The 12,735-nt window shown below is 36.9% G+C and overlaps 1 protein-coding gene across 1 annotated transcript in view; it reads left to right on the top strand.

Moving 5' to 3' along the window:
* PTPLB (protein tyrosine phosphatase-like (proline instead of catalytic arginine), member b) overlaps positions 1-5,686 on the top strand; it is a gene marked incomplete at its 5' end in the record, with an annotated part of 16,718 nt that extends 11,032 nt beyond the window's left edge. Inside the window, 3 exons of the mRNA XM_010018389.1 lie at positions 1,693-1,814; positions 2,491-2,669; positions 4,905-5,686. Coding sequence (XP_010016691.1) covers positions 1,693-1,814; positions 2,491-2,669; positions 4,905-4,987 — 384 coding nt within the window. The remainder of the gene's footprint in view (positions 1-1,692; positions 1,815-2,490; positions 2,670-4,904) is intronic.
* Positions 5,687-12,735: the final 7,049 nt, after the last annotated feature.

Here is a 12,735-nt window from a genome sequence, read left to right as displayed (position 1 = left end):
GAAAGAAGTGGGGTTTCAAAGTACAGTGAAGTTGGCGACTCATACGTTTCTATGAACTGACTAAGCTGCTACTCCTGATTTGACCAGAAGATGCAGCTCTAGAGTGCTTGTGAAGCACTCCTTGGGAACAGTAACATCTGTGGAGTGCTATTAACTTTTCCAGGTTGAGAACTGTCTTGCTTATGAAGCAGACCCCAAACAGGATTAGGATCCTGTAGCAGTGTAAAAATAGATTAGGTTTCTTTGAAAGTCTTCAAGTAAGTTTTGGATTTTGTTCTGTTATGATGATATAAGGGAGATTAATTTATAAGCAAATTATCAGTTTCCTGTGGAAAAAGGACAAGGTGCATTTGCTGCAAAGTGCAGTGGAAGTGAGTTGAAATGCTATATGCAGCAGAATGTAGATTAACAGCAGCTCTTCAGTCCAGGATATCCCAACATTTCTTTATAAATGTTTCTGGGTTTTGCAGTAACAACATTTTTATGGGTAATCCTCTTGAGTGTTTTTACACACAAATACATGGTCAGTTCCTTCCTATTAAAAGGTTTCTGATTGCCCATATATTTTGTTTTTCCTTTTTTTTGTTTGTACTTTCCCCAAGATGAATAGAGTGTACCACCCACACCTACTGACTTCCCTTTTTTCAAGAGTTGGAGGAGAAAAGAAAATGTGGGCCCCTGTGGTTGAGCTCTTTTATTCCCACGGTCCACTGAATTTGGGCTCGAGGTACTTGCACAGTTAAGAATACTTGTTGAAAGGGAGGAAAGGAGGCAAAAGGCTGCATAAAAATCATGTTTGCTCTCTCAACAGTTTGTAGTGCGTGTATGTGACCCCATAGACTACTTCACCACTGCTATTCCACCTGAAACTTAAACTCATAATTATGCTCCCAAGTCTAATATATCTAATAATTAATTTTAAAATACATCTTTTGAAGATTACCCTTCAAAATGTGAAGGCAGTAAAAGCTGGTTCGGTGATGTGTGTCTGAAATAAAAACGCAAAGAGGTGTAAAGCAGTGAAACATAGTAACACCTGGAGTGTAACATTAGAGGAATTATGCTGGATATAATAAGCAGAAAAGGAGCAAAGAACACTGAAGTGGGTAATTGTAAAGCTTACCCAAGGTGAGACAGTCTGAGCTTCTGCTTCTTCTCTCTTCTTAGCCTTTGTCCTGGTGTTGTTCTGCTGCTGCTGCTCAAAATTAGGACCCAGTTTCTCATCTGTGGAGTGCTTCTACTCAGAAGTAGCATGGACTAGGATCAGAATATAAGGTCTAAACCGGGTATCAAGTGTTGGAATAATGTGTTAGCATCCTTTCTGCTTGCTGCACTACGAAGCATTCGTAGGACTGAAGTAGAAGCTGATACTATATAGTAATAGGAAGAGGTTTGAGTTGTTCTCAGCATTTCAGCGATTTCATGTACTGATTTATCTTGCACAGAATGGGAGATCTTAAGTTATCTGATCACCAAGCAGAACTATTCTTAAGCAACTAGTAAAAGATGAAGCATGATAAAGGTTTTTAACTGTCGTTAACTAATGTTGCTTTTAAGCTCATTGTTGGAGTCTGTTCTCTAAAATGATGCAGTAAAGCAACCCGTGGGAATTGATTTCTTTGAGGTTTTCTTGGGTCTGGTGAGTAATTAGTAATACTTGAATTCATACTGCGCTTTTTTTCTTTCTTACAGGTACAAACTGAAGATAGCGTCCTGTTGTTTGTAGTGGCCTGGACAATCACTGAGATAATCCGTTACTCTTTTTATACGTTTAGCTTGTTAAACCATCTCCCTTATCTCATCAAATGGGCCAGGTAGGTGGCATAATAGAAATTGTAGTCTTAAAGCACTGATTTGACAGGGATATTTGTCTTGTAAAATAGTTGTAGTATAAAAATTAAATTCTGCCTTGAGGTAATGACCCTGTTTGTGAATGTGACTTCCTAGCTTCTTTCCAGCATAAAAAACGCATTGCACTGTAACATGAAAGAGTAGTCTGTTAGAACTCAGCCCCATTTACAAAGTGATTGTCAAAAACTGACATTTAACAGTTAGGGGTAACAGTGAGTAAATTGACATTTAACCGTAACTCTTGAATCCAAGGGTTGTACTTGAAACAATCTGTAAGCTCATTGATTAGTATTAAGTGTGTTTAGCCTCATTGTAGGCAATCTAAACTCTACCAAAGAGTTTAGAATTCAAAGTAACAATGGGAGGGGGAGGAGGGGAGAGGAGAATTGGGTAAGTGACAGTAGTTTTAGAGAATTTTCAGATTCGTGAAGGTGATCTTAGGTAATTCAAACTGATTGCTGATTTGAATACTTGTCTTGCAACAATGTTCATACCTTGCCATGCTTTAATCAAATAAGGGCTAAGGGAAATGAATACTGATTTGACAATTTAAAATTTTTTAATATCCATAATATTTAGCAAATGCTTTGTTAGAATTTGTCATAACTTTTAATCATTTCCATAAATGTTTTGTTCCAGGTACACTTTGTTTATAGTATTGTATCCAATGGGAGTCTCCGGCGAGTTACTCACAATATATGCTGCATTACCCTTCGTCAGGCAGTCTGGCTTGTATTCCATTAGTTTACCTAACAAGTACAATTTTTCTTTTGACTACTATACATTCCTGATCCTGGTTATGATCTCCTACATTCCAAGTAAGTATGAGTTTGTTAGGGTTTTTAATATTAAAAGCTGTAACAGGAAAAGATAATAGTTACAGGATTAACATACATGTAACTAATTTTGCAAAATTAGTTCTGAAAAATATCTGAAGGAAAAAGGGAGAGTTAAACCCACAAGGATTTTTTTCTACCAACACCTGCAAAACAGTAATACATGTTTTTATTCTTACACTTGGAATATAAAATTATTGTGGTACTTTCTGGCAAATGTTGACATCGTTCCACCCCCCAGACTTTTAGGAGGACAAAGTTCAAACCAGCTTCTTAAAATTCAGTTCTTTTTGGGAATAGGAACATTGTTTTTTGCATTAGTGGGTAGGGAACCATTTCTGTTGAACTAACTTGTATTGACATGATCTCTGGTTGATGTTTCTATAGATGGAATGAAGACTTGGCTTTGCTGCTTTGAAATGGGGAATAGGAACATGGAAGTCTTTAGCAAATTTAAATGCCCAAATAAAGTCTAACATGTAGAATAATGTAGTGATGATGGTGCTGTTAGCTGTATCTGCAGCTGTTTTCATATGAACCTTGTTTGTGCAGAATGATAAACCATACTCAAAGATAAAAATTTGAGTAGTGTGCCTGTCTCTATAACAACCACTCACACTTTCAGTGGACGTTGTTGTAATTCTGACATCAGGGTTCCTAAGTTCTTCCAGCTGTTCTTAAAAAAACACTTTTCATGCCTTTGTTTCTCCTTGTCCCTCTCCTCCAAAAGTGATGTTCCTAACCAAGCAGCCAGAACTTTGTTTTAATCAAAATAACCACGAGTATTAATTACTCTTATGTGGTAGTTAGATCACAGGCCATTTAGGGGGGAACCCACATTGAACCCAAGTAATAGTATTATCCTGCTTTCTCCATTACAGTTGCTATATCTTAAATGAGGTCTTTTCTGTGATCCATTGTCATTTGCTGGATGTGTAACTTGAATGAAGTCTTTTATTTTTTTATTATTTTTTTACTTACTGTGAATTGGTATCTGAACTCTGAGAACCAACTGCTTGGAGTTAAGTGATCTTAGGTGCTTTCTCATATGAATATATTCCTGAGATACAAGAAAAGCAAGTGTTCATCTTAGTCATCGATTACACCGTAGTTCAGTTATTCAGTCATAAAAGCTACCTGTTCAGGAGTTACGCCCTGTGAGCCTACTGAAGATCTTGGTAACAGTTGTTAAAAATGGAGGGGTTTTTACATCTAGATAGTTGCATCTTAGAGTTTACCTCACGTTAAATCTCTGAATTAGTACTTATTTAGTGTCTGTCAAAACTGACATCTTTCTAGAAAAGATGTCCTTAAATTATTTGCATATAATGGATCCCCATTACTTAGACTTCTAATGGAGAAACCATGTGGCTGTGTATTCTGTTATGTCTCTGGACAGCTGTATTTGCTGCTTAAGATAAGTGGAGTGAATCAGGATAAGGAGGAAACAATCATGGAATCAAATACAGGGTAAAGAAAGCCAAAAGAAAAACTATTGACCTGGAAAAAAAACAAATAAAAAAAACTAGTACACAAATTAAATAGAATTTGGCTTATGTTATGATTAACACTTTGCATGTGTAACAGAAAATTTAGGCTGATGCTGACCTTGCTTAATTTTCATGGAGTTCACAAAAGTTTAGTGTCTCATGGCAATTTTAGCTTTTGCTGTTTATAAATGTAACTTTCCCATACCCTATTCTGCAAATATACTGTGTAATGTAGTCTTAGAAATAGGAGGAGAAAAAGCTTTGCGGGGACGGTAAGGAGAGAAGAGATGGAAGAGGCACTAGTTTGTATAAAGTTTCTTAGATCCTGAAAAAGTGTCACCAGAATTGCAAGAAATGTAACGAATCTGGAAATTTCATTCGTTTGGAAGGACTTTTTCCTTCTGCGATGTATTTTCTTTCTATTGTACATGTGGGGGTTCAGGAAGCTTTTGTCAGCCTGCTTGTATGTGCAGAGTTAAATAAGGCATTTTGCATTTAATTAAAAATGAGATTCCTCTAGCAAAAATTAAGTAGTACCTGAAGCCTAAGGACAATGTCACTTACGCTCTTGAAAAAATAAAAGGCAATAAGACAGCTTGAGCAGAAAGCAGATAAGCATGTTTTCTTTTAATAGAGAATTGATGACCTTGTGCATGTGACTGTCATCTTATGCTGACATGTACGCCCCACTTCATGCTTTATTTATGTAAGTCTGTTTTCTCTTCAGTCTTTCCTCAGCTGTATTTTCATATGCTACATCAGAGGCGAAAGGTACTCTCTCACACTGAAGAACACAAGAAGTCGGAGTAATTCCAACTCTTTTTCAGAACTTTTCAAACATCAAAATGCTGCAGATTTTCAACACCCAGCACATTTATAAAGAATATACCAAGATAGAATAAGTCAGAGGTAGAAGACCAATAATTTAACAAAAATAACCAATAAATCTGATTTCACTGAAATTCTACAATGTAAAACGTTTAAATAATTTTCAGCTTGCAGTGCTTCAGAAAACTGTTAAACTTTGTGGCTTGGCAGTTAGCCTTTTCCTTTTCCTTAGATGATGTGCTAAACGGTTTTCATTTATTACTAAATGCCTGAAGGTTGCAGTGTGAGGGATGAAGTTGTACCCACTAAATGCTTGAATTGGGATTATATTACTGATACCTCCTTTTTTTTAAGTGCTTGACTGCATGCCAGAAACTGTATGTATTGCTGTGAAGGCAAACAATATGCTCTGGAATACTTTATGATTTTTATCAGAGACTCCAGTGAAGAATGTAAGCTGGGCAAAGTGTTTGAATTAAACACTTCTAAAAGGTGATGCGAACAAGAACAGGGTAACAGTTACGGGAAATGAGGGGAATGTGGTTCTTTAGGAATTTGAACAGTAGGGTATCTGACCAGAGTGTGTTCTCTGAAGATCTTGTTTAAGCTGATTACTTAAATGCTAATGTTAATTCAGAGGCTATAATGCTTATCTGAAACATTAAAACTCCTCTAAGTACTGCATCCCTGGATACTTTTTTAAATATTAAAAAAAACCCCAAAACAACTAACTGTAATATTTCTAGTGATATCAGTAATGAATCTAAACAATATTAGGAGGCAAGTCACCCAGAAACAGGTGCAGTTCTCCATTTTTTACTTTAAACTGTCATCTCTAATCACTGTCCACTCAGTGGTATTCATCTTTCAGTGTCAAAGACTGTTTGGTCTACCATGGAATCATCTGAGGGCCTTGTTCCTCAACGTGAGTTCTCTCAAGTGACTAAAGCGTATCACTGGCACATCCAAGCAGGCAGTTCCAGGCACTCAGCTTCTGAAATGTTGCAAAGTTGTAAGCTCCTTCTTTGAAAGCCAATTATCTCCTGTGTTACATGCTGCTTTTGCAGATCAGGCAAACCTTCCCTCATCTGCTCTTTTGGAAGAGCAGAAGACCATAGAAAGTTAAATTTTCCTAGGTGCTTTCTCTTGGTTCTCAGGCTAGGCCTTCTTTTGGAAAGGTAAAACAGAAAATGAAAGAACTGAGAAAACCATCTAGCAAGGCAGAAAGGACTAATGCTGTGTGAGCAGTGCCCCGAGTTATAAATGAACTGTTGACTGGGAGCAGAGGGTGGGCAACGGAGGGGATTAGGGGAGGGAGCAGGCTAATGAGCAGGTATCCAGGCAAAGGTGAAAGGAAATGTAGGTTATGGCCTTCGCTCTGTGGAACAGTCCTATCTTCAACCAGTCATACCCCCTAGACCACAGTACATGGGCTTCTCTGGCTTCCCTCTTAGTAACATTGTGATTTAGTGCATAAATGAGGTGTTACCACTGCTGGGGTACTAGTCTGGTGCTGTGCATGCCAGCACCTCCCGCTGGACATAGCCCATATCTGTATCCCAGTTACTTGTGCTTGATGCATCACAGTTTTCCCTAAACATAGCCACCAAGTACTGAGGGCACAGGCTCTCTGTTCTAGCGCTTGGGGAGAGCTGGATTTGCAATTATTTTGGTTTATGGTTGAAAAAGCTATATTAAAAAACCAAACAGGCAAAAAAACAAAAAGAAAACCCAAAACCCAACAAACGAACAACCATTTCATTTTTCAATAATTTCCTTTGGCTCCATCAAAAAGTCTGAGTGAATTTTCCTAGCACTCAGTAATGTATGAATGCTCTACACAAACATGACTACTGTAAGCAGGGAGATGGAAAAGAGACAGTAATGATCTTTGCTTCTATTTTAAACCTTTTGGAGACAATTATTGGCTGTATTCAAAAACTCTATGGCCATATACAACCTCAAAGTGGTTTTGCATTCAGAGATGCAACAATTTCATTTCTCTGTTAGGTTACATGGTGCTTTGTTTTTGTGATCTGAAAAATGTTGCATCACAATGAACACATTGTTCAACAGTGTAAACTTCCACCTCAGAACTAAACGTCTCCTTTTGCTTATACTTGCTATCAAGAGTGCTATCAGGAGCATATTCATAGTGGATAGGCTCAGCTCATGAACTTTTCTTGATTTGATTTCTGTGCCCAAATAAAAGATAAGGTTTCAGATGTGTTGATCCAATTTGGAGAAAAATGGCTGTGTAACATTCATAGCTCTGTTGATGAGAACAATGTGGTACAGATTTGTATTAGATAGCATTGGCACTATGGAAAAGCAGAGCTGCCAGTAGGGAGAAAGCTTGTACAACCAACATCTTTACTGAATAAGCTTTATTAGGGAATATTTACTTTATTAAAAATATTAATTTACCACACAAATGCAAATAGCCTGCAGCCTTTTAAAAGAAAATGGAGCTACTTTTCCTTTTTAGAAGAAAAAGAAAATGCTTTGAAAATTAGAAATCCTATCAGCCAAGTTGATTTAAAAACTACATTCCGAAGTATGAACTTGCAGTTAGTATGTACAAGAATTCCAGCACTTCAGCTTGCAGTGCTTTTTCAAGTTTAGCTTCCATGGAAATCACTGGAAGGTGGTCTTGAGTAAGAACTGTAGTGTGATGCCATAATACTGTTTGGATTTTTCCCTAACAGTGACTTTGGTCACATGTGGGTTTTTTCCTCAAAGTAAGAACGAATTTTCCCTCAGTCACTGAAATTCTAATGTGTTTTATGTGAACTTTATAATAGAAGCTTTGATAAGTACTCTCTGTTACAAATCCAGAGTTGTTTTTCTTTACCCACAGTCTATTTACTTGGCTTGCATGTTTTTTATCAGCATCACCAAACTTCTGCTGCAGCCATGTCTTCTGCTTTGGTACTCTCTGTTGTGCACACTAAAGCAGTCAGCAGTACTTTATGTTCTATCATGCCGGCTCTGTCTGAGTTAGTCATTACCCTCTAAAAGACCAAGGTCTATACCAGTGTATAGTTTACAACTGGAATTATAGAAATGTTCATATTGTAAATTACAGTAAGATGCAGGCTACAGTGCAGGTAAATTGTAATTTTTTGCAATGTGATGTTTCTATCAAAGGTTGGGGTTTTTTTTTATTTATCAGTATAAAGGTTGGCATTTGTGTGGACCAATCTGCACTGTCATTTTAAAACTTCAGCTTAAAAATTTCATAAGTATACATCAAATCATACATTTTGATGTATATTTGTCAGTGAAATTTGGGTGAAAACTATATACGGTCATTTTTGTATTTTTTCTATGTTGTGAAGAATAAAATTGTAATTTTATAAGTGATTCACTAAGATTATTATAAGTTAAATGTATTTTTTGTATATTTAGGAATCTGGTATTACCTGGAGCTCTGAAAGATTAAGCATAGACTTTTTATGCATGGTTGGAAGATATTTCTACTCGATAATACAGTGAAATGGTTTGTATGCTAAAATACTTGTCCATGTTGTTGCCTTGTGAAATTGATTCTGTGCTCTCTGCCTGGATTTGGCCTACTGATCAGTGATACTAATTGCTATAATCCAAATAAAATAATTCTGAACAAAATACGTTGTATTGTTACTGTTTGAAGAACAAAAGCAGATACTTTATGAATGTCAATTAGGGCTGTGGTTTTATTCGTTTGTATATAATCTGTACCTTACAATTTACAAGATTTTTTGGCATGCATAACTTCTGAGCTGTTACGAATGCTCTGCTTTTCACTTCTAAAAGAGGCATTCATAACAGCATGTTAACTGACTATGTCAACATTCAAACTTAGAACTTCCTGAAGGATCCTTTTTTATTCTCCTGTTGTTATCTGAACTCTAGATGGTAATGGTTTTCTACAAAAACAAAATCATTTGAGTATTATGTAGTGAAATGCTTAACTAATGCAACAGAATACTTCAGAGTTCATTTACTAAATATAATATGTCTGCTACCACAGCAACGTTCTTAGCATTTTTAACACTTCCTGAGAGAGATTTAAATACTGTGTCTAAATGCCATTAATGCTCATAAGTAACAAATTACAATCCTCTAATTGGAACTGAGTAGTAATTGCAGAGTGGGTTCTATTACTCTAGGCATATGCTTGTCATAAGATTGAACAACTACAGTGATTTTTTTGTTCGATTGCAGACAGGATGAAATAATGTTGTCATGCCCAGTACCAGCACGTCCTATGCATGACAACTGTGACTTAGCACTACTGTGTAATTAAAAACTTCTCTTTGAAATATTATGCTGTGAAGAGTGGTGCTGAGCTCCATGTGTGCCTTAGAATAACTATTACTGGTTATTTGTGTTTCCTCTTTGCATTTTGAAAACAGCATATGTGGAAACAATTTTAGTTACCTAGGGTAACATTAAAAAGTCCAAAAAGCATAAGGATTCTGTGTTTGTAAGCAAATTAATTTCACAATAGTATTTAAGATAATGCTTATCTTAAAGGATTGGCAATTCTCGACGTAAGACTTCAGGAAGGATCTGTGCTGATGTGCTGAGTTAAAAATAAAATGATGTGAATATCTGTGATTCGGTTCTGTTTGGTAGGGACTGAGCATTTCTAGAGTTGGTTGGTTGATTCAAGCCACACAGCTGGTGGAACGTTCATTCAGTATTACGTGGCTTTTACATTCTGCTTCCTGTCTTCTGTGGAAATACTTTTCCACACTATCAGAAGACTTCTCGTACTACCTTGAAGCAGTTGAAATTAAAAATGCGAATGGAAAATTCTAACTCATTTAATACTGTCAGTCACTGATTTCCAGAATAATGCTTTCCTTTACAGATACGAAAGATTCTGAAACCCGTTTTATGCCTTCAGAAATCACTTGGACCTTGTATTGTCAGAGATGTAGTTTTCTCTTTGGTGTGCTGACATTGATAATGTGCTACTATTAGGGCAAGAGATGTAACTGTCAATATTCTACCTTTATTTTTCTAGTGGTTTAATACATACAGATGCATATTCCATCATGTCCTGGGTTCAGGACGTGACACATGATAAAAGCATAATTAACAATATTTAGAAACACTTCCGTGTTCAGTTATACTCGCACAAGCTCTGTTAGAAGCTGTCTCTCTATAGATGGAATGAATTTTGTATAGTTTGTATATAGAAACTTTTTATTACCTGACATAAGGATGTTGTTATTGGCAAATTCATTAGTGGAAGTTTTTGCAGAGGCTTATTCAGCTGAATTGTGAACACTGAATTGCATTTTGTCCTGTCTTTTTGACTCCTGCTTCACAAGTCTGCATAATCTTCTGAAACCATCTGTTAGCACTTACGAGTCTATGTTAAAAACTTTAATAGTGACATTTTCTAGTTTGAACACTTGAACTCACACAGTCGTATTTGCCATGTCATCTGGGGCACTCCACTGGGTAGTTTCACTCTAGAAACAGTGAGTGATATTCTGAAGTATATATACATGTATAGGCATTCCAGGTACCTTTTCTAAAATTAGTTTTAAGTTGATGTTTAAAAGTCAGCCCTTTGTTTCTTGTGCATCTAGCATGCCTTCAAAAATTTTTGTGAAGAGGATGTAGGAAGTGGAGGGCCTTCAGTCAGCCCAACACTAGGTTGCTTTTATGAAATCACTTTGCCTTCTAGTTAAAGGTTTCTTCAGGTAAAATACAACCTCTTGACTTCCTGGGTAAGATGGTGAGTGCTGGTCTTCTGTACTAAATGACAATCAGTAAAACAATGTGATGTAAGGAGAGGTACTGGATGATACAGAGCTACCATTGTGCTTCCCGAAGAATATTTGGGGGTTAACAACTTCCTTTTTTCCTTTGGTATCCGGTAGTTGGGTGTTTTTGGAGGAGGAGGGTGGTTGGTTGGTTTGGTTTGGTTGTGGTTTTGTTTTGGGGTTTGTGTGTGTGTGTTTGGTGGTTTGTTTTTTTGGTTTGTTTGTTTTCTTTAAGGAAGAATAATAGTGCTTAAAGGAAATGCTGCAATGTTTGTCTGGTGTGCTGATGGCATGAAGTCCCTCTTATTCTCCACCAGGTGTTTAAGTGATTATGGGGAACTGGATGCACTGGCTTAGCTGTTCTGTTTTAGCTCTCTGTTCCTGTGCATAAACTACTCCTGGGAAAGTTACTGGTTTGAGTATTAAATGTATTTCCTTACTCAGCTTTTTGGTGCAATTTAAATAAACAAAGTACTTTAACTGTTCTGAAGTTAGCAAACTGGAACAGTGGAAAAAGCTTTCTTGCATCAGGAAGAAAATGGATGTGAAAATGAAAGTAAAACATTGCTAGTTAGTTTACTTAGTGAGACTGGAAAAATAACAGTTGATACTGGCCAAGCCCTACCAGAAGTAAACTGTGCTATCTGAAGATATTGAATTATTCTTCAAAAAGTATTGTCAAATCAAAGGATATGTGGAAGCATACACCATACAAACATGGGCCAGTTGTAAGCATTTGTGAGCCACTGTGCTCCAGGTTCCTGTTGACGATGTGACCGGGCCATAACTTGCCAGATTTTGAAGAAATAAATTGCTGATGGAAATATGTAAAACTACTATATACCACTGGTGTTAAAAATCATGATTATTCTTAAGTTTCAAACTGATAGTTTGCATAAGAAACTCTCGTTGGAGTCCCATATGAATTCTTGATAATAAATGTACAATATATTGCTGTCTGCCTGTTGAAGTTGTGTAATTCAGTAACTTTTCAGTAAAAATGTCTGGGTTTGTGTATTTTTTTTTATTGAAGCCTGGCTTTCTCATGAAAAGAGGGCCCATATACCTGTTCTTGTCTGGGACTATATTCACTAGAAAGTACTAACCAGATTTGAAAGAAGGGTAGAAGTGTCAGAGGAATTCCTACAACTTGTCTCTGTGCTTAGCTCCAGACCATCTACAGCTTCCATTCATCTCATGTCAGTGAATATGGAAAGAGGTTGGACATAGAAAATAATATGAAAACATTTGAGACTAGGTTTTGCTGGTCTTGTCCACAGAATAGCACTTTTCTGTGCACCCTCTTGTGGTTCCTTACATAAGTAGGACAGTATCAGTCTGGTTTTTTCAGTGTGAATTTGATGGGCCCTGTTTTCAGCTGTACTGAAGTTAGGCTTCTTGGGAGTGGATGCTGATGAGTTGCTGGTATGCTTAGTGCCTACCAGACACTTCCATTTTAGGCATGTCTGACGTTAATTATTGGTGGCCTTTAACTTTGTGCTTGTACTGCAGATAAGTATAGTAATTGTGTAAGTGGAACTTAAGCCTGAGCTTCGCTACAGCTTGTGTAAAGTATTTGATCAACTAGCTTAAAACTGTATAGTTTATGTGCCAAAACCATAATTGTTCTTCTTTAAGCTTCATACAGGCTGCAGGAGTCCACCTGGGACAAATATTTCAGTCATGCTAGCATTGCTTTGATTTTATCTGTAGGTGAGCTGGCAAGGCTGAATAGGTATATATGGGCCTCAGTTAACAAATGAGCTAATGCATTCACAGTCTTTGTAAGGAACTGGAATCCTTGGCTACTTCTTTTCTTAATGACAAGATTATGTGAAGTCCTGTGAATGACCATGTGAATTATTTGTGTTACGGTGAATTTCATGGTGCAGTCCTTCTGTACTGCGTGTGTGCGTATGATTGTGTTGCAGATCTGCATCCCAGCTCTAGCTTGTTCTAAAC

This window comes from Nestor notabilis, unplaced genomic scaffold (assembly GCF_000696875.1).
Source record: "Nestor notabilis isolate BGI_N333 unplaced genomic scaffold, ASM69687v1 scaffold31097, whole genome shotgun sequence".
NCBI classification, from domain to species: Eukaryota; Metazoa; Chordata; class Aves; order Psittaciformes; family Psittacidae; genus Nestor; species Nestor notabilis.
Note: the sequence above shows the minus strand (reverse complement) of the source record. Positions and strands in the feature narration are given on the sequence as shown.